General features: G+C 41.3%; 1 protein-coding gene across 3 annotated transcripts in view; it reads left to right on the top strand.

Annotated features, from left to right (window-relative positions):
• REPS2 (RALBP1 associated Eps domain containing 2) overlaps positions 1-21720 on the top strand; it is a 118230-nt gene that overhangs the window by 70573 nt on the left and 25937 nt on the right. For all 3 annotated transcript variants that reach the window (XM_044287998.1, XM_044287997.1, XM_044287999.1), the window contains exons 11-16: positions 1279-1345; positions 4106-4174; positions 7572-7617; positions 9330-9466; positions 11489-11550; positions 13163-13234. In XM_044287998.1, coding sequence (XP_044143933.1) covers positions 1279-1345; positions 4106-4174; positions 7572-7617; positions 9330-9466; positions 11489-11550; positions 13163-13234 — 453 coding nt within the window. The remainder of the gene's footprint in view (positions 1-1278; positions 1346-4105; positions 4175-7571; positions 7618-9329; positions 9467-11488; positions 11551-13162; positions 13235-21720) is intronic.

The raw sequence follows: 21720 nt of genomic DNA, 5'->3' as shown, positions 1-21720 counted from the left end.
AATTCCCACCATGCCCTGCTGTAGGCTGATAGCTGTAGGCAGTCTAGGCATGCTGGGAGTTGTAGTTTTGCAACAGCTGGAGAGCCGCAGGTTGGCCAGCCCTGCCTTAGTATATCACACAAACCTTGAATTGGTTCACAGTAAATGTTGATTATGTATTACCTCTCCTCTGACCTGAGGGTCCACCATGAAATCCCACAGAACAACTCATATCCAAGCAGTGAAGCCTTAAAGGGTTGTCTCACTTCAGCAAATGGCATTTATTATGTAGAAGTTAATACAAGGTACTTACTAATGTATTGTGATTGCCTCCTTTGCTGGCTGGATTTATTTTTCCATCACATTATACACTGCTCATATCCTGGGGTTACGACCACCCTGTAATCCAGCAGCCGTGGTCGTGCTTGCACACTATAGGAAAAAAACACCAGCCTCTTTGGTGGTCGGCACAGTGGGACCGCACATAGGTTAGTGCTTTTTCCTATAGTGTGCAAGCACGGCCGCTGCTGATGGATTGCAGGGTGGTCGTAACTATGGAAACAAGCAGTGTATAATATGGTGGAAAAATGAATCTAGCCAGCAAAGATGGCAATACGGGTAATAACAATACATTAGTAATTGGCTTGTATTAACTTTCTCTGCATTATAAATGCTATTTTCTGAAATGAGACAACCCCTTTAATGGAAAACGAATATATCTGTTTGTTTTTGCTTCGCCTCCTACTTTATAGGTGTTTAATAAAAAAAAAGCCACCACTTTGAATCCCCACTACTTATGTTTCACTGCTGTTTTCATCCCTTGCTGTTTTCCATTTCTTGGACCTAGGAAATGGCTTGGAATATCGTCGTCGCCAATCGCTGGCTGAGGTTGACCCGCCTCAGCCAGCGATCGGCTGAGATGAAATTCCAAGCCACTTTCTGTGTGTTGAGCCAGACTGGCTGTGAGCAGTGATTAGCTGAGCGAGCATTACAAACCATTTCCTGTGTATTAGAAATGGAGAGCAGCTGAGGTTGGAGCAGTGTAAGAAGAGTAGCTCTGGGATAATGCCGAGGCAACTATTACTTATTTTTAACCCTTTCCGAGCCTATTTTTTTTTAAAAAAAAAGCTGTTCCTTCATGACAAGCAGTCATTTCCTTGATCTGATATTTTTATAAAGTCTATAGCTTTTGTAATTTAATAGCAATGGCATTGCTTTTAAATAGTAATATTCAGGACTTTAGTATTTTTTTTATGAATTAATACTTTGATCTAAAATAATGTTCTTTTCAAAAAATAGAAACCAACCACAGAAGCACCACCTGGTCAAAATGCGCTAAAGGAAAGCACAGTGAATGACTCAGGAGGTATAACTTTGGTTTTATTTCAATTTTGCAGTTACTTTCTTTTTATTGATGATATTTTTTCTGTGCTATCATTTTTGTATTCTCTATCTAAAAGTTTCTTTTACATAATCTTGATCCCCAAACGTGTCTCCTATCCCTACTCTTGGTAGAAAAGGACAAGGAGTTTTATGTTGAACATAACTAACTTTTTCAGGGCCATAGATCTGTCACCGCCAGATATCTGAGAAGTTCTGACAGACGTTCTTCAGTACCTCCTGCATGATGTTCTTTTGCTTTGGTTTCGCTTTGACACCTCTTCTCCCTCTCCCAGCTGTCATCTATTAGCAGTGATTGCCTCCCTTTATATCCCCTCCCATACTGCCTCACTTTGCTGTTTATACTACTTCCTGGATTGTGCTCACTGCTAGAAGTTTGCTACTGCTGGTTTCTCAGTTAAGTCTATCCCTTTATTTGTGTTTTCCTGTTGGCTTGATACTAGGTGACCCTGACTCCCTCCGTATTTAGTGCAGGGAGCCGGTGGTTGTGTCCCCTCACTATTATAGGGTTTTCAGGTGTCACTCTGTACGTGGACATGCAACTTTCTATCACAGAGATCTTTGCATGGGCTGAGCAGTCAGGGAGAGCTATAGGGCTTTAATAGGGCTCACCCCTTTGTTCCTTAGTTTGGGATCAAGTCAGTCGGATCTTTATTTGTTACTTCTTGTTTTCTGCAACACCATCCGTGACAATCTCATAGGGCCCCATTGAAAAATTTTGTATGGGCCACACTGTTTCCCAGTACCTATGCATCAATCACTTCCAGGCATTGCCGAACGCAAAGTCTGAGGCTCCAAATTTCTGATGAATTTACAATTTGTTGTATTAACCCCTTAAGCTACTGTGACATACCAGTACATCCCGGTGGTGCAGGGGATGTATGGAACAGGCCTGCTCCATACATGGCGGTTGCCGGCTGTATCATACAGTCAGCCAGCACCCGGCGACAGTGACAGGGAATGGCGATCACGCCATATAACCCCTTGCGGCACCTGTGAGTAAAGGCAGAGGGATGCGGTTCCCTCTGCCTTCCAATCGGAGCCCCCACAGTGAAATCGTGGGGCTCCGATCAGTTGCCATGGCAACCTGGATGCTGCTGAAGTGATCCAGGTCTGCCATGGCTTTCTCCATACTGAGCTATGCACAAGGCATAGCTCAGAATGGCGATTGTAGAAATTCTATTCACCTAATAGAGATCTATTAGGGTGAATAGGAGAGGGGATTGAACAATCCCATGTACTAGGCCCCCATTATAGTTAAAAAATTAAAAATAGTCTAAATCACCCCCTTTACCAATTTTACATATAAAAACATATAGACAATAAAAAATACACATATTAGGTATCGCCACGTCTGAAAATATCTGAACTATTAAAATATTGTTAAAAAATTCCTGTCCGGTAAGCACAGTAGCAGAAAAAAAATAAAAAACTGCACAATTCTCAATTTTTTAGTCATCTTTCCCCTCCCAAAAAAAAAAGAATAACGGTGATCAAAAAGTTGTATGTACCGCAAAAATGGTGCCAATAAAAGCTACAGTTCATTACGCCAAAAGCTAGCCCTCATACAGCTCTGTAAACCAAAATATAAAAAAGTTATGTCTGTCAGAAAATGGTGATGCAAAGAAAAGTTAGATTTTTTTCAAAGGTTTACATTTTTTTTAAAGTAGTAAAAAAATAAAAGACCTACACAAGTTTGGTATTGCTGGATTTGTATTGAGCTGCAGAATAAAAATGTAATGTCATTTTCAGCGTACCGTGAACGCTCTGGTGTCAAAAACCCAAAAAACCTTGGTGGAATTGTGGATTTTTTTCAATTTAACCCCACAAAGATTTTTTTTCCTGTTTTACAATGATGGAAATGGTAAATTAAATGATGCCGTTATAAAATGCATCTTGTCACGCAAAAAATAAGCCATCATTGGAACGTGGGGAGGAAAAAACGAAAATGCAAAACTAAAAATGGGCCTGGTACTTAAGGGGTTAAGCGGAAGAAACTTGTAATTAAAAAATATGTACTAAAAAATTTAATAAAATAAATCTCCTGCTTCCTTTCACACAGTATATTATAAAAACTGGTTGACTGCAAGCACCACTAGGGGGAGCTCAGTGTATAGGGATTTATTTTTATTATGTTTTATATATTTATTTATATATCTATATATATATATATATATATATATATATTTCATGTTATTCATGAAATCAGTGAAAGCTGTAGAATTTCTGTGCACTAAACTTCTTCCCTATTCTGGTGGAAATGCATTCTATTCTAATCTATAATATGTTGGGAAAGCGGAGAAGAAGTACAGGGCCGGGCACTCTCGCCCCGCCGGGCCCAACAACAGACATGTGGTTTGTCTCTATGGTAGGTACGCCACTGCACTTTGGTTTGAATAGCCCCTTCTTCCCAAGGGTTGTACAAGATCATTTGATCTATGCCTTGCTTTTTTTGTTGGCGTCTTCTTTATTTTTTCTCCCTTGATTTGCTTGTCAGCATACATGCAGAAAGTTACTCTAATCTTGGTGACATGGTTCCAGCATACACCAAATGTTTAATCTCAAGTAGGATTAGACGTGGAATGCCTTGATAATCCAGAAAATGTGATCATACAAATGTTCTTATGATATCAAATGTAAAATAGTCTCAGAAGGCTTTTCTGAGCATTAGACAGTGTTCACTGCATATATAAGTAACAGTTTTTCTACTTTTCTTTGAATCCAGCATTAAAAGAAAATACAATAATTCATCTTGAACCAACTGAGAAAAACAAGTTCCAGTCCTTCAAAACAGGTAATATGAAATAAAACTGATCAGACCGTTTTTAGAGAGAAAACTTGTGCATTGTGTCCATGAGATTTTGAAGAGTTCATCTACTTTACTGGTACTGTATTAAAGAGATCCTGTCACCGGTTTTTAACCATAACAATCATCGGCATCCTGAGATAGTTCTCCCCCACCCTAATCATCCTAGTTTTTTTTTTTTACACCTCCAAGTACTTCTTTTTCAGTCCACTTTTGCTTTTTTCAAGTTATGTAAATTAAATGCTTAACTCATTACTTCCCATTCCTAACCCCACCTCCTGTTGCAAGAGTGACAGAATCTAAAGATCCTACCCTCCTCCCGAACTCACGTCCCAAATCCCGTGCATGTGCAGAACAAGTCACCTCACTCACGGATGAAAAAAAATCTAGAATATTCGCGATTACAAAGATATAGCACTATATTCTAGATCTTCGCGAATTCCCGATATTTGCGATAAAAATTTGCGATTAGAATATTCGCGATCAACACTACTACTGATCATATAATGTATACTGCGCAGCTGCGAGTGTCACAACCAGACAGCTGAGAAGCTCTGACTAGAGGCCTTTCAGAACCTCCTCCTTGAGTTTTCTTTGTTGTGATGTTCAGTTCCTCATCTCGTTAGCCTCTCTCAGCTGTCATGTAGTTGGACTGATTGCATCCCTTTAAATTCCGCCCCATAATGCATTACTGGGCGGCTTATACTTCTTTCTGGAGTGTGTGTGCATGCTGATCCTGTTTCCCAGTCTGCTACAAAGTTAAGTGCTGTACATTTATCTGTTATTTTCTGTTTGCTGGATCCCAGGTGACCCTGACTCCCTCCGTGTCTGGTGTAGGGAGCCGGTGGTCGTGTCTCCTCACTATTGTAGGGTGTTCAGGGGTTATATAGTCGAGGTACGTGGATATGCAACCATCCACCTTTGGGATCTTTGCATAGGCTGAGCAGCCAGGGAAAGTGCCAGGTCTTGTTGCAGGGGTCCCCCTTTTGGTTCCTTAGCTTTGGGTCCAGTGAGTCATATATGCATGTTGCTTTGTCTTGTTTTCTGTACACCGTCCGTGACAGCGAGACTTGGAAGAGGAGGTGTGGAGATGAGCAATCATAGACGGTGTGTCTTATTTGTTTGTGGGCACGGCTGCACTCCGAGAGTCAGAGAACGCTGGACTCATCTCTGAAGCATGGAGGAGACAGGACTCATCTAATATGGCGGGAACATTTATTTTAGGTTTTTCTCTGAACTGATATTCGTTCAGAATTGATTTTAATATCATTATTAATGTATTAAATAGTATTTATAAAAAAGTGAGTGGATAAATAGGCTTAGAAAGTGATGACAGGTTTCCTTTAAGCATAATATGCACCGTGTCCATGTACCCTAATTCCAAAAAAATCACAGTATGCACTAAAAATGCATAGTTAGGCCTCCTGCACACAAAAGTTATTTTTTTTCCGTTTACGGGTCGTTTTTTTGCATTCTGTATACGAAACCATTCATTTCAATGGTTCCACAAAAAAAAAACTGATTGTACTCCGTATGCATTCCGTTTCCGTTTTTCCGTTCCGTTGAAAGATTGAACGTGTCCTATTATTGCCCGCAAATCACGTTCTGTGGCTCCATTCAAGTCAATGGGTCCGCAAAAAAAAAACGGAACACATACGGCATGTACTTCGTATGTCTTCCGTATCCGTTCCATTTTTGCAGAACCATCTATTCAAAATGCAGAACAAGGACCCTCTCTCAGCTTCCTTCCCACTTTGGTGGATCATGATTCCAGGCATGCACGTGGTCTGCAGTTAGGTAGTCGGCTGAGATGGGGCTTCTTTTTTTATAAATTGCGCACTTAGTGTTGGAAGTAAATTGAACCAATGCTGTGATCTCATAACAATGTGGTTTTCTGATTTTTCCATTTGATGTGTAGTTTACTGAAGTTACCAAACTGTAATAGATTTTATTATTTCACTGTATACATGTACCCTTTCTTAGGTAAAAAATATTTTAGGTTTTTAATTATAAAAAGATTTGAGACTAATAGCAATGCCAAACAGATACAGTGGCTTAGTGCTGTCTGAGAGGTATGTGTATACCAGGACAGTCTTAATAAACCTCTTTACTCCTGAAATTTACAGCAGGATTTACTTGACAATCTCTTAATCTGATCCTTATCTGCCAAAGTAATTTTCTAGTATTAATGGGATTTTAGTAATCTGTTTTTCGTAAATGTACCAAAATGAGACTGTCTTGGTTTGTTACTTACAAATATCTCTCTCGAATTCATACATCCACAACTGATCATGATTCTAAAGCTGGCCATACACATTATAATTTTGTCGTCCGAACCCGCTGAGAACAGCAGGTTTGGTTGACACACCTATTTGTGTGTTGAGCTTCCGATTCTGCCACTCCAGATGAAATTGGGGTAGACAAGGATTGGGCAAAATTATATTTTTGCCCAATCCTTTTGTTGTCTGAGGTGATAAGACCCCATCAAAATTGACTGGCAATAGTTTTCTCCGCTCTCCCCATAGCATACACAGACATATGTATATGTATGGGGAAGCCGGGAGGGATCTACACAGGCTGATGAAAAGTGCATGGGGGACAAGTGATTGGTACTCACCTATTTTTAACATTATGTCATCAGACCATCTCCTGCTCACATGGGGAGATGTGCTTCCAACTAGTGAGCATTTTTATGCTCTCATAAATGATCGGATCAGCCAAGCGTCTGCTTGTTGGCTGATCACTAGCAAATTTATATGACTAATTGTCAGGAAGAAGCATTCATACAAATGTTCATTCCTGATAATTGGCCTCATGTTCTGGCCAAGTAACAAGACTCTAAATAATGTATATGGTCCTTCAAATATATATTTAGTTAACTTGCAGTATTCCAATTTAAAGGAAGTTTATCAACACTTTGACCATGCTAAACTGCTGACAGCACTATGTAGGGGGGTGCAGGAAAAAAATATATATTTTGTGAATATTTTTTTTATCAGGAGTACTGTGAATATGACACTTTATTCTGCTAGATTCTGCACCTACAAGTGCCCAGGAGGCGGGGCTTCACTGTGAAGTGCTCTTTACATTGAGCTGCTTCATAGCCTCTCTCCTCTGTTTTGAGTGACAATTGTAGCATCCAACCAGAAGACCACTACATCTGTGTCTCAGAGCAGAGGGGATGGGCTTTGAAGCAGCTCTGTTGGGAGGGCACTCTACAAAAGGTTTATACTGCTCTCCCCAGCTCCTACATAGTGCTGTCAGCAGTTTAGCATGGTCAATTCTGATCACTCCCTTTAAATTCACTTACTTTTTATAAACATTAAACCTCAGTACCTAGCAGCCTGATGTAAAATACATTTTAATCCAATGTAATTTTTTTCAGCTGTCCACCAAGACCCGTACACACACAAAACAAGGCCAAGGTCTAGGTGAGTATCGTCATATTAACTAGTTTAGACCAATATTTGCAATATCTGTGTATTTATAATATGCAGTATATTAGTATATGATATACCACAAAATGGTACAGTTTTACTATGTTATTGTCAGGCCTTTGTGGCAAAAACATTGCAATTTAAAAAAAGATTCCTGCTGCTATTTATTAGATAATACTTGGTTTATCTTATTTTACGTTAGAAAAGGAAACAATACTGATATTTGTGATGTGTATAGGAAGTGCCAAAGGAGTCACCAGCTCACTGGAAAAGTAATGGATATGCACAGAGAACTGACTAAATTTCCATCTGCTGTTCATAGGAGGCAGTGCTGTGCCAGCAGCTTCTTAGTGCCAAGAGCCCCCAGTGTCAGACTCGGGGGGCTTAGGCCCCACCACTAAAGTTCATTGTACACCTACATGCAAACGTTACCTAACCCCTGTTCGCAAATTCCTAATACTGCACCAACACGCATTTATTTTCAGTAGTAACCTCTTGGCTAGGCTGTTCCTCTGAACATTCTGTCCTGGAGACCCTGTCGGTATTGTGGAGACTGACTCTTGCCTTGGACTATGTCCCTCTTAGCTATGGACATATGATCACACAGCGGCAGGCAGCTTCAAAACGTAAGAGGATTTATGATAGGGGCCCCTTTCCCTGGGTAAAGAGGATACAGGCCGTCCTGTCTCTGTGTCTAGAAGTCACCTCAGCCACCCGATGCATCTATAATAATAAACTGGGTAGTTTCTTATATAATTCATTTATATGGATGCACAGGCTAGTTGAGATGCTGTATAGATGTAGTGCAGTCAGTGTGCTGTGCCATGTGCCACTTGTGCAGGGGGTGGTGGACTAGTGGCCCATCTGGCCTCAGGGGCACACTGGGGTACTCATCTGCTCCCCTGTGGGCCAGTCCTAGCCTGCTGAGCCCTCTCTAGACTTTGCACACCTTGCTGCATAGCATATAGTATCCTTACAGTTTGGCTTGCACTAAAAGCTCTGTTTGGATAGCCCCTACAACCTAGCTCCAGTCTGTGTTCATTTATCCCCTCAGACTTATCTTGGTCTCACTAGACTCATGCCTGGTGCAGTCCCTGCCAGCCTGGACCACAGTGGTCACTGGGCAGTATGACTTGAAGTGCCATCTAGGGCTTCTTCCACATTCTGTTCTCCTGACACCTTTCTCCCCTGGTGTCCACCCTGCCCCTTTTTATTCCTGCGCAGAGTACACACTATGTTCCCCTGTCCCCTCCCTCTATGTATGAGTTTCTGCAGCAGTTAGGGTGTGCATTGTGATGTTTTACAGAAATTGAGATGTACTTTTCCCTCAAAACTATATATTAATCTTCTCAGCTACTCCTGCTCTATAGCATGCTGTCTGCAGTTCAGGCACCATGCGGAAATTGATAGGTTGCGTTTCAAGTGAATCTGTCAACCCGATTTTGAACTATTAATTACAGTAATACATACATAGAACTGCGGATTGCAGATCCCTATTTTTTATTTTCCTACTGCGCCCGGTTTCCCTGATGTTAGCTGAGATACACAGTCCGGACTGCTGTGCAGTTTTACCTAATGGAGAGGACTCAAGTGCGCACTGGATGATGTCATTTACAGAGTGACTACATGTGGAAGAAAGCCTGTATGTACTTGTGTGTGGCCTCATTCCAGCTATACCCAATAAAGCTGATTGATTTCACTTTCAGGTCTTACTCCAGCACTTCTATTGAAGAGACCATGAAGAAAGTTGAAGAGCCTCCAACTCCACCCCCGAGACCACAGAAAACACATTCAAGGGCTTCTTCTTTGGATCTGAGTAGAATCATACAACATCATTCACCAGGTTCTTATTTTTTACATATTCTCTATATCACCTTTAACTGGATATAAATATTATAATTATTTATTTTTGACTCCGTATAATGGTGGAAAATGTCCAAATGCAATACATAAGAAGGTAAGCTTAAACCTAGCTGAACAGACAAAAGGACCCCTCACCTCTCCTGACATGTCTGTTTTTGTAACTACTTGCATTCCCTATGTAATACCAATTCTTAAGCATTTGTTCTTATGATTCGGTCATGCGCCATTCTTTTTTATTCCTGATAGAAGTTATGAATGAATTAGTAGCAGTCTGTAATGAAGGTCAGGCTGGGTCTTACCAGTTGGAGGTGTGTCCCTGCACAGTCAGACTGTGCAGGGACACACCCATAACTGGTAACACCCATCTGGACCGTCATTGCAAACTAGGCTCATCCCCCGTCGCGGCCTGCTATTGACTGCTACCCTATCGCAGGATGTTTTGATCCGCACAACGGGGAGATACAGCGGCGGTCGTGCAGGGAGCGGGGTAAGAATAATATATATGAGGCGCCCAGGCATTGCGGGAATGTGTTAGACTTTACATAACCCCTTTGAAGAGGAATGTAACCATTCAGGTAGAAGGAGCTCTGCTCCTGCAGATTGAACTGTACTAAACTACAGGGAAAAGGCGCATACATTCTTCTATCGGGCAGCCAGACAAGATGAGACTGTAATTTGCTCTGTAGAAATCTGTACTTAGCTGTAATTCACCTTCAATTAACGTAATTACAAAGGGTTGTGTGGAAAGAGCAATCTACATTATACAGTGCACATGCACAGAAATGACAATAATCCCTATGCCATGGGGACTATAGTATTATACTGGTAGTATGTGCTGTATGAGTGGGCTTCAGAGTCTATCGCCAAAATGTTGTTCAATGTTGTCATCAACCACTATGGAATTTTTATTTTCTATAAAATATATTTCAGGGCATTTACTAAGCATTCTAATAAATAATTCACTGCTGCTTCCCTTGGGTTTGAATTGATCCGGGCAGCAAGAACTCGAAATTCCTCTCACATAAAAAAATAAATAAAATTTGAATAGTTTTTTTTTTTGCTCTTCTAGTGTGTTATGCTTGGGGTATGGCAGCAGTTATAAACAGTTTACAGATGAATACTGTTTTATTAATATTTTATGGACATTCACAAGAGTATGCCACTGATATGTCCCCTATTATTTTAGGTGACCTGATCTTTCCTTCTTATAGCATATCTGATTAAGGGGTGTCATGCAGCCAAATACTTGTTTGTTAAGTGATCAGATCCTTAAAGGGTTTTCCGGGAGTTTTACACTAATGACCTCTCTTCTGGATAGGTCATCAGTATCTGATCAGTGGGGGTCTGACACCGGGGACCCCCGCCAATCAGCTGTTCGAGAAGGTAGGGGCGCTCACAGTAGTGCCACGGCCTTCTCTCAGGTGCTGTGACAATCTAAGGCGCTGTGCTTGGTCAGCTAGGCCACTTTCATTGGTCACATGGCCTAGGTGAAGCTCAGGTCCATTGAAGTGAATGGGGCTGAGCTCCGATACCAAGAACAGCCGCTGTACAATCTAAGGCGCTGTGCTTGGTGAGCTGAGCTAAGGCCACAACACTACTATGAGCGCCAGCGACTTCTCAAACAGCGGCCGGAGGATAGGTCATCGGTCTAAAACTCGCGGAAATCCCCCTTTAATGTGGCACCAGGTCATTGCATGTCAGCAGCACATCACCCAGTGTAAACTGTATGGTGATGAACGGCCGTATTACTGATAATTTTTCTCAATATACAGTAAACACTCAACGAGCGCTGATTGACATACTGGGAGGGATTAAAAAAAAAACAGTAACATGCTACATCAAACAAAGCGCCATATGGCATCAAATAGTGTGTGTGCCTGCAATTTTAAACGAGTTGTAAAATATACTTAGTAACATGGCATAATTGACATTGATATATCTTTAAATAAATGGCATCTAACCTTTGAAGATATGACTAAATGATTTTTTGTTGTCTACATAGCTCCTCGAGCTGGATGGATACAACCTCCTCCTGCACTACCTCCAAGACCATATGTGTCCCAGGTAAAACGACTGATCTTGTCTAGAGATGAGCGAATTTCATGGGCGGGGCTAAGCTCTGTTCACTTGAATGGAGCTTAGCCCCGCCCAGGCCAGTTGATACAAGTCTTGATGTCACTGGGCCGGCGGTAAACAGTGAGAAGGCGGCGACGCTGCTGGAGCGCCACTGCCTTCTCAAACAGCTGATCGTGGGGGTCCCGGGTGTCGGACCCCCGCCGATCAGAAGCTGATGATCTATCCAGAGGATAGATCATCAGTTTAAACAAAGTGCAGAACCCCTTTAATGTTAAAAAACAGTATCTTCCTTGCTTATTATGCTTAGTAAAGGTATACACAAAAATTGGGATTCTTGAAATCTTCTTTTTGGGGGGGGGGGGGGGTAATACAATCTTACAACAGTAAGCCATAGACCATTTATTTTTTTATTTTTTATTTTTTTATTCTAGAATTAGAGAGATGCAGAACAAAGAAAGGGTTGGAGGGGTCTGTGAGGGTACGGCGACACAGTCAGGTTTTTTGATGCAGTTTTGAAAGCCAAAACCAGGAGTGAATTAAAAAAGAAGTCATATTTGTCCTGTATACTTTCTCTCCTCTTATGATCCACTCCTGATTTTGGTACCAAAACTGCATCAGGAAAGCTGAAGCATCAGAAGGCTACACTCTTTTATGCTTTGTTTTACCTCCTTTGTACATCGCCCTGTGCTAGGCTGCTATACGACCTTGTGTGCTGCTGTAGAGGCTCTGCTGTATATATCCTCTCCTACAATGCGTATCAGTTGAAGTAGGCCACAGTTTTTTTATGTTATACAGAAAAAAAAATCCCTGAATGCCACCATATGAAATCGGAGGCATTTGCAGGTACTGTAGAAACCAATGTGCAATCTAGACATTCCTGTGAGATAAACAGTCTGGACTCCAGGCTGATACATTTTACAGACACTGATACATTGTAACAACCTTCCAGGACAGGAAAGACATGTTTGTTCCTTAAAGGGGTTTTCCAAGATTTTGATACTGATGACCTGTCCTCAAGATAGGTCATCAGTATGTGATTGGTGGGGGTCCGACACCCAAGATCCCTGCCGATCAGCTGTTTGAGTAGGCACCAGCACTTCGGGGAGCACCGCGGCCTTTTCCGTGCTTACCAAGCACACCACCGTACATTGTATAGCAGCTGTGCTTGGTATTGCACTCAGCCCTGTTCACTTTTATGGGGCTGAGCACTATACTAAGCACAGCTGCTATATAATGTAAGGCACTGTGCTTGGTAAGCTGCGAGAAGGCCACGGCGCTCTCAGGAGTGCGGGTGCCTTCTCAAACAGCTGATCGGCAGGGATCCTGGGTGTCAGACCTCCACCGATCACATACTGATGACCTATACTTAGGATAGGTTAGCAGTAAAAAAAATTGGGGGAAAAAAACCTTCACTAAAGTGGATACAATTGGTGCAAACTCTCAGCACTGGATATAAACAGGAATGTGTATATTCAATTACAGCAAACTGAGATCTTAAAAAAGGCTAGCACATTGAGGTATTTTACAAAATTACATAATCCAATAGATGAAGATATAATGCGATCATGCCTTATAGAAATTATTGTGCGTGTCTTGACAGTTTTCTTATCCTATCACTGATCAAATGCCACTTCAGCAGCCAAGTTTTGCAGATTTCAAGTCAAAGGAACAGGTATGGACAACTCCGTGCTTAGTTTTTCTACTTCATTCTTATTGTTGATTTCCATAATGTTTTTGTAATAACTGCTGAAAGTATCTCTAAGTGGTACTTTATTTGTCTTTGGTAATTTGCCAGTTCTGCTTTTTTTTCATCTTTTTAAGGGAGTGTGTGACTTTCAGAGGGAACATGGCATACTTTACACTTGAAGAATGCTGAACTCCTCATTAAATTTCCATGTCTTTCCATGTCCTTATTGACACTTCATAAAGCAGTCAAAGCGTTTTGCACTTTTTTAAAATTTGAAGCCTAGCCAACTGTACCTATTGAAAAAAATATATACTCACCTGCTCCCCGCCACTCCATTCTGGTTCCCTTGGTCCCAATCCTGTACACTTTAGGACATACACGTTCACTTGTGCTGCTGCAGCCAATGACTGGTACAGTGGGGTACAGTGCTGCTTAGGGACACGTCACCATTAACGCTAGTCATTTGCTGCAGCAGTGCATGTGACCGCGTCTGTCTAGAAATTTACATGAAGGGAACCAGAAGAAGTGAGTGTGTTTTTTTTTCAATAAATAAAGCTGGCTGGACTTCAGATTAAAAAAAAATGCAAAACACTGGAAACCCCCTTTGAAGGATCCCATCCTAATTATAACCATTCTGTTATGTGAGGGTATCTGCCACCAGGTATGCCCTTAAAGGCTATGGACACCATCACCATTTTTTTTTTATGATTGCATTTTTCTCATTTTGGGCAAAAAAATCTTTTTTTTTTCAATTTGCCGTTAGTTAAAACTTTCAGCTGTTTTTGTGATCGGTCTATCAGTCTGTCTGCAGACTGTCCCTCATGTAAAGCCTTATCTCTGATCACCTGACTTCATAAACACTTATTTAAGCCATAGTAAGTAAAATGAAATCATAAAAAATTGCCCCAAAGGTGCACTATACAGATATGGAGCATTTATAGCTTTCATTATAAAATGAATATATTGAAATAATTGATCAAAACTGTTATTCTCTATGGTTATTTACATAATCTATAAAACTGTGATTATTTTGGAAATTGTGTTTGGAACAGAATATTTTTTTATGAACAGAAAAATAAGACAAGATAACAAAATATACCACTAGGTGGCGCTTGAAGGACATCTCCAACTTAAGGTTCTCCTAGTTTATAAAGTTTGTTAAAACAAGCAGTATGAGAACCCTCATGCTTACTGTTTGCTGCATGGACTGCATTCTTTACATATGACATGGGGCGAAATATACAAAAACCTTATGTATATAGAGAACATGGACTTAGTTTGTTGCTCAATTAGTTTTATGTACAATAGCCTGATAAATTAATTTACTTTTAAGGCTTAGGATATGTCCAGGAGCAGCAGATTTGTTGCAAAAAATTCTGGGGCTGAAAATGTGTTTATTATATCTTAATGGGGTTGTTTCTGCAGCATGTGGATGGATTTCTACAAGCCCCATTCAGGTGTGTCTCTGTTCATACTGTATGAACTTACTGTAGGTTGAGTAGAACCTTATCTAGTATGTGTACCACAGTATACTTAAAGGGCACCTGTCAGCAGATTTGTACCTATGACACTGTGCCCGCATTGCTGAGAAAAATGATGTTTTAATATATGCAGATAATCCTCTAGGAGCAACAAAGGTATTGCTGTTACACCTAAGGGCTCATGCAAACTATCGTATGTATTTTGTGGTCCGCACAAAACGGATCCGCAAAAAATACGGATGACGTCCATGTGCATTCAGTATTTTGCGGAACGGAACAGCTGGCCCCTAATAGAACAGTCCTATCCTTGTCCGTAATACGGACAATAATAGCACATGTTCTATTTTTTTGCGGAATGGAATTACGGAAATGGATTGCACACGGAATAACTTTCGTTTCATTGAAATAAATGGTTCCGCATATGGGCTGCAAAAAAAACCGGAACGGACACGGAAAGAAAATACGCTTGTGTGCATGAGCCCTAAAGGGTCTGATTTCTCTGCAACTGCCACGCCCTCTGCACTTGGATTGACGGGGCCAGGCAGTGTAAACATCATCCTGCCAGACCCTGTCAATCAATGTGCAGAGGGGGTGGTAGTTGCAGAAAGAGCAGAGCCTCTAGGAGGTGTAACTTCCACGCCCCCATTGCTCCTAGAGGCTCATTTGCATATATTAAAACATAATTCTTCTCAGCAATGCGGGCACATATGAACATGGGACCAACACAGATGCCTTCAGCTGCCAAGCGCACATGTAACAGGACAACCAGTGTCATAGGTACAAGTCTGCTGACAGGTGCCCTTTAAGTATACTGGGGTACACATACTAGATAAGGTTCTACTCAACCTACAATACGGAGGCACGGAGCCCTTACGTTTGTGTGAATGAGCCCTTCTACTGAATCTTTTCCCATAAAGATCTGCTGAGCTCCTCTTGCTCTATAACATGCTCTATAAAATTGTGTGTGGCCTACCATCTTATACAGTGGGGAAAATAAGTATTTGATACATTGGCGATTTTGCAATTTTTCCCACCTACAAAGAATGGAGTGGTCTCTAGTTTTTATTGTAGGTATTGTATGATTTTTAAATTGTTTTTTTTGCATGAAATAAGTATTCGATACAGTAGAAAACCAGAACTTAATATTTGATACAGAAACCTTTGTTTGCAATTACAGAGGTCAGACGTTTCCTGTAGTTCTTGATCAGGTTTGCACACACTGCAACAGGGATTTTGGCCCACTCCTCTACACAGCTCTTCTCCAGATCTTTCAGGTTTCGGGACTGTCGCTGGGCTACATTGAGTTTCAGCTCCCTCCAAATATTTTTAATTGGGTTCAGGTCTGGAGGCTGGCTAAGCCACTCCAGTACCTTGAAGTACTTTTTATGGAGCCACTCCTTAGTGTGTTTCGGGTCATTGTCATGCTGGAAGACTCAGCCATGACCCATCTTTATTGCTTTTACTGAGGGAAGGAGGTTCGCTCGATACATGGCCCCATCCATCCGCCCTTCAATATGGTGCAGTCGTCCTGTCCCCTTTGCAGAAAAGCACCCTCAAAGTATGATGTTTCCACCCCCATGCTACATGGTTGGGACGGTGTTCTTGGGTTGTACTCATCCTTCTTCTTCCTTCAAACACGCCGAGTGGAGTTGATACCAAAAAGTTCAATTTTGGTTTCATCTGACCAGATTACCTTCTCCCATGCCTCCTCTGGATTATTCAGATGGTCATTTGCAAACTTTAAACGGGTCTGGACATGTGCTGGCGTGAGCAGGGGCACCTTGCGGGACCTGCAGGATTTTAATCCATGACAGTGTAATGTGTTACTAACGGTAATCTTTGAGACTGTGGTCCCAGTTCTCTTCAGGTCATTGATCAGTACCGCTCTTGTAGTTCTGGCCTGATTCCTGACCTTTCTCAGAATCATCTTTACCCCACGATTCGAGATCTTGCATGGAGCCCCAGACCAAGGAAGGTTCACAGTCATCTTGTGTTTCTTCCATTTTCTAATAATTGCGCCAACAGTTGTTGCCTGCTCACCAAGTTGCTTGCCTATTGTCCTATAGCCCATCCCAGCCTTGTGCAAGTCTACAATTTTGTCCCTTGTGTCCTTAGAAAGCAATTTGGTCTTGGCCATGGTGGAGAGGTTGGAGTGGGATTGATTTAGTGTGTGGACAGGTGTCTTTTATACAGGTAATGAGTTCAAACTGGTGCAACTAATACAGGTAATGAATGCAGAGTAGGAGGGCTTCTTAAAGAAAAACTCACAAGTCTGTGAGAGCCAGAATTCTTGCTGGTTTGTAGGTGATCAAATACTTATTGCATGCAATAAAATGCAATTTATTTATTTTTTTAAATCATACAATGTGATTTTCTGGATTTTTTGTCTTAGTTGAAGTGTACCTACGATAAAAATTACAGACCTATCCATTCTTTGTAGGTGGGAAAACGTGCAAAATCGCCAGTGTATCAAATACTTATTTTCCCCACTGTATGTGTCTTTTTTCCGTGTTCTTATGTAATAGACTGCCTTTGTTTTTTTCCATAGAAAATAATAGGATTTCAGTGAGATATATATATATATATATATATATATATATATACTTTTTTTAATATAATAATATAATCCAGTGCGTTTTTTATTGTTTCTTTATAGGAACAAATTGTAGACACATTTTGAGAAGATTTTCTATAATTCTTTTTTTTTCCTTTTCAGAGGTTTTTCTGTGTCAGTTGGTGTGTAACTCCAGCCTAACTAGGGGGCATCATTGACTTACCAATGAAGCTTTTCCATGTAATTTCTTGTTTGTGCAGCTATAAAGATAAAATTCCCATTAGGGTAGGGCCACATGGGCAGGTTTCCTGATGCAGTTTAGGAAGCCAAAATCAGGAGTGGATCATAAAAGGAAAGTATAAAGCATATATATGACTTTACCTCTTTTCTGAATTCACTCCTGGTTTTGGCTTCAAAAATGGCATGCAGTATCCTGACCTTACGGCTGTACCCTAAGAGATTACCTCCACAAATGTTGTGGGGATGATAGGGGCTGGGAAAGCAGAATATTCTTGAAGATTTTCTTGGCTGTGTGCAGGGTTGTCAGGTGTGGCAGACACCCTATACCATTGCTAGCAGTCTTTATAATAGGTGCACACCAAACATTTAAAAGTTTTATAGAGCTGCTGGAGTTATGTGGGTTTATAATGGTGCCGGCTTCAGGTTTTTAGTCTCCCACCAGATAATAAAGGAGTCTACTCAAAGGGGTTGTTTTACTTTGGCAAATTGAATTTATTATGTAGACAAAGTTAATACAAGGCACTTACTAATGTGTTGTGATTGTCTATTTTGCCTCCTGCTCCTTTCCATGGGTTATGACCACTCTGCAATCCGATGCTGGATTGCAGGGTGGTCGTAACCATGGAAACTAGAAGTGTATAATGTGATGAAAAAATGGATCAAGCCAGCAAAGGAGGCAATATAGACAATCACAATACATTAGTGTCTTGTATTAACTCTCTACATGATAAATGCCATTTGCTGAAGTAAGACAACCCCTTTAAAGAGTCATCTGTCACATTATCTGACATTATTAAACCTACAAAAGAAAAAACCTCTCTGTCTAGTCTAAACAGAACGCATCACTTGATATCATCTAATCTATAAGGAAAAAAAAAAAATTCAAGTGGAAAATATATATATAGCAAAATATCACTTTATTCACGAATAATAAATACGGGAAAAGCCAGGATGGAAAACAGTATCCAGAGAGCCATAGGGAAATACACAAGAATGGAATCATGTATATCCATGCAATTCAGCATGGATGACCCAAAGGTACAGGTAAAAATGGTACATGGATGATCGGAAATCTGGGTGCAAGCATAGGAAAAAATGCCACTAAATAAGTAAGCACCCTACCAAATAATCCCATACAACAATCTCAAAGGAACTTCCGATCACTCATGAACCTCACATCAGCGAGAATTGTACAGGCATATACACACTTGCAGGGATCCAGTATAAGTAAATAGAAATAATCATTTAAATATCATAGAAATGGCATCCCACAGCTAATAATGTGGATCTGGTGTAGATGCCAACTGGAGCCAGACGTGAGCGCCCTGTATTATAGTACTAGACGACAACCGTACCTGAGGACATGATGACCATGCGTGTAAGCCCTTAGAGCGCAGACCTCGACGCGCGTTTCGCCTGAACGGCTTCGTCAGGAGGTATTGAGAGACAGATTAACAGGGTATATATAGTCTATGAGGCTGTCCAATAAAGGTACCTGGATTGTATGCACCTGCGGTCCAGTGTAATCGGCGCGGAAACATCATGATGTGCGGCGCCATCTTTCAGCGCATCACCGTCCACCCGCCGCGCATGCGCGGCGCATGTGGACGTCACGGAGCGCATTCAGATGACGCCGCACAGCGCATGTATGGACCGCGACCCACTGGAACGCAGGTGAACCGCAGTAAGCGGGGGGCGGATCCCTTGACTACAGGGAAACTATAGTCAATAAGTTGCATATATGACCGCATTAATCCAAAGGGAGGTGATGACATACAATCCATTTCCCATCCACACCAGATCCACAAACCACCGCAGTATGACAATAAAAACACAACAGATACAATAATCCAAAAAGACATTGTGTCATAATATGTAGATTACAATAATAATAATAATAACAAAAGCCCCGTGAGCTATTATAAACATACATAAAAACATCCCAATGTACAACATTGTAATGTGTGAAAGAACATCTGTATTATACATATAATAATATCATGGCGAAACTATCACCAAGTAGATACTAAAAGGTAAAGGGAAGGATTACATCCCAGTAGCCCAAAGTGCATCTATAAGTGACAATGTCGTCTGCACCCTGGACGGGTGACGACATACACATAAAAAACGTGACCAATATACGTCACCAACAATTGTGGGGGTGAGATATCCAGAATGACCAAACAGGCCAAAAAATATCATGTGTATCATAAACTAACAAATGAGGTGTGGTATGGTGCGTTGAGCCCAACATACCGCCCATAATGGTTGAATAATACTATTCTATAATGTGGTAATGCGGTCAAGTTATACCTCACAACATAAAGAAGTCACCCCAACCACCCTTCAGTATAAAACAGAAGAGGCGGAGAAAAGCACACACTCGAGGTGACCCATGAATAATGATGTTCTATGATATAGAAATGCAGTCAAACTTGCATCGTAACATCAGAGAGTCACCTCCACCACCTCTCATTGTAGAAAAAAAGAGAAAACCAACAAAAACATACTCAAAATAGGTAAACCGGGGGTGTCCAGGGCGCCGCTACAGGCAGCGATGGCTGCCGATGGGGGCGACCGGGACACTCCCTGTCGAGGATAAGGAGAAAGGAAGGGGGGAAAGGCCAAGAAAAAAGAAAAGAAAAGAAGAAAGAGAAAAACGGAAAAGGAAAAAAGAAGAAACAAGGGACTATGCCCATCACATCCATCTAAAAATGATCATATCGACTGTCACGTCAAGAATATGTATACAATATAAATGTGCATGGAGCGTACATGAGAGGCATAACATGAAGATACAATATTCTAGAAGTGCATCGTGAAGTATCCATCCATGGTAGACTTATCGTCCCAGAAGTGACTTCTGGGACGATAAGTCTACCATGGATGGATACTTCACGATGCACTTCTAGAATATTGTATCTTCATGTTATGCCTCTCATGTACGCTCCATGCACATTTATATTGTATACATATTCTTGACGTGACAGTCGATATGATCATTTTTAGATGGATGTGATGGGCATAGTCCCTTGTTTCTTCTTTTTTCCTTTTCCGTTTTTCTCTTTCTTCTTTTCTTTTCTTTTTTCTTGGCCTTTCCCCCCTTCCTTTCTCCTTATCCTCGACAGGGAGTGTCCCGGTCGCCCCCATCGGCAGCCATCGCTGCCTGTGGCGGCGCCCTGGACACCCCCGGTTTACCTATTTTGAGTATGTTTTTGTTGGTTTTCTCTTTTTTTCTACAATGAGAGGTGGTGGAGGTGACTCTCTGATGTTACGATGCAAGTTTGACTGCATTTCTATATCATAGAACATCATTATTCATGGGTCACCTCGAGTGTGTGCTTTTCTCCGCCTCTTCTGTTTTATACTGAAGGGTGGTTGGGGTGACTTCTTTATGTTGTGAGGTATAACTTGACCGCATTACCACATTATAGAATAGTATTATTCAACCATTATGGGCGGTATGTTGGGCTCAACGCACCATACCCCACCTCATTTGTTAGTTTATGATACACATGATATTTTTTGGCCTGTTTGGTCATTCTGGATATCTCACCCCCACAATTGTTGGTGACGTATATTGGTCACGTTTTTTATGTGTATGTCGTCACCCGTCCAGGGTGCAGACGACATTGTCACTTATAGATGCACTTTGGGCTACTGGGATGTAATCCTTCCCTTTACCTTTTAGTATCTACTTGGTGATAGTTTCGCCATGATATTATTATATGTATAATACAGATGTTCTTTCACACATTACAATGTTGTACATTGGGATGTTTTTATGTATGTTTATAATAGCTCACGGGGCTTTTGTTATTATTATTATTATTGTAATCTACATATTATGACACAATGTCTTTTTGGATTATTGTATCTGTTGTGTTTTTATTGTCATACTGCGGTGGTTTGTGGATCTGGTGTGGATGGGAAATGGATTGTATGTCATCACCTCCCTTTGGATTAATGCGGTCATATATGCAACTTATTGACTATAGTTTCCCTGTAGTCAAGGGATCCGCCCCCCGCTTACTGCGGTTCACCTGCGTTCCAGTGGGTCGCGGTCCATACATGCGCTGTGCGGCGTCATCTGAATGCGCTCCGTGACGTCCACATGCGCCGCGCATGCGCGGCGGGTGGACGGTGATGCGCTGAAAGATGGCGCCGCACATCATGATGTTTCCGCGCCGATTACA

Source organism: Bufo gargarizans, chromosome 3 (genome assembly GCF_014858855.1).
Source record: "Bufo gargarizans isolate SCDJY-AF-19 chromosome 3, ASM1485885v1, whole genome shotgun sequence".
NCBI lineage: Eukaryota > Metazoa > Chordata > Amphibia > Anura > Bufonidae > Bufo > Bufo gargarizans.
Note: the sequence above shows the minus strand (reverse complement) of the source record. Positions and strands in the feature narration are given on the sequence as shown.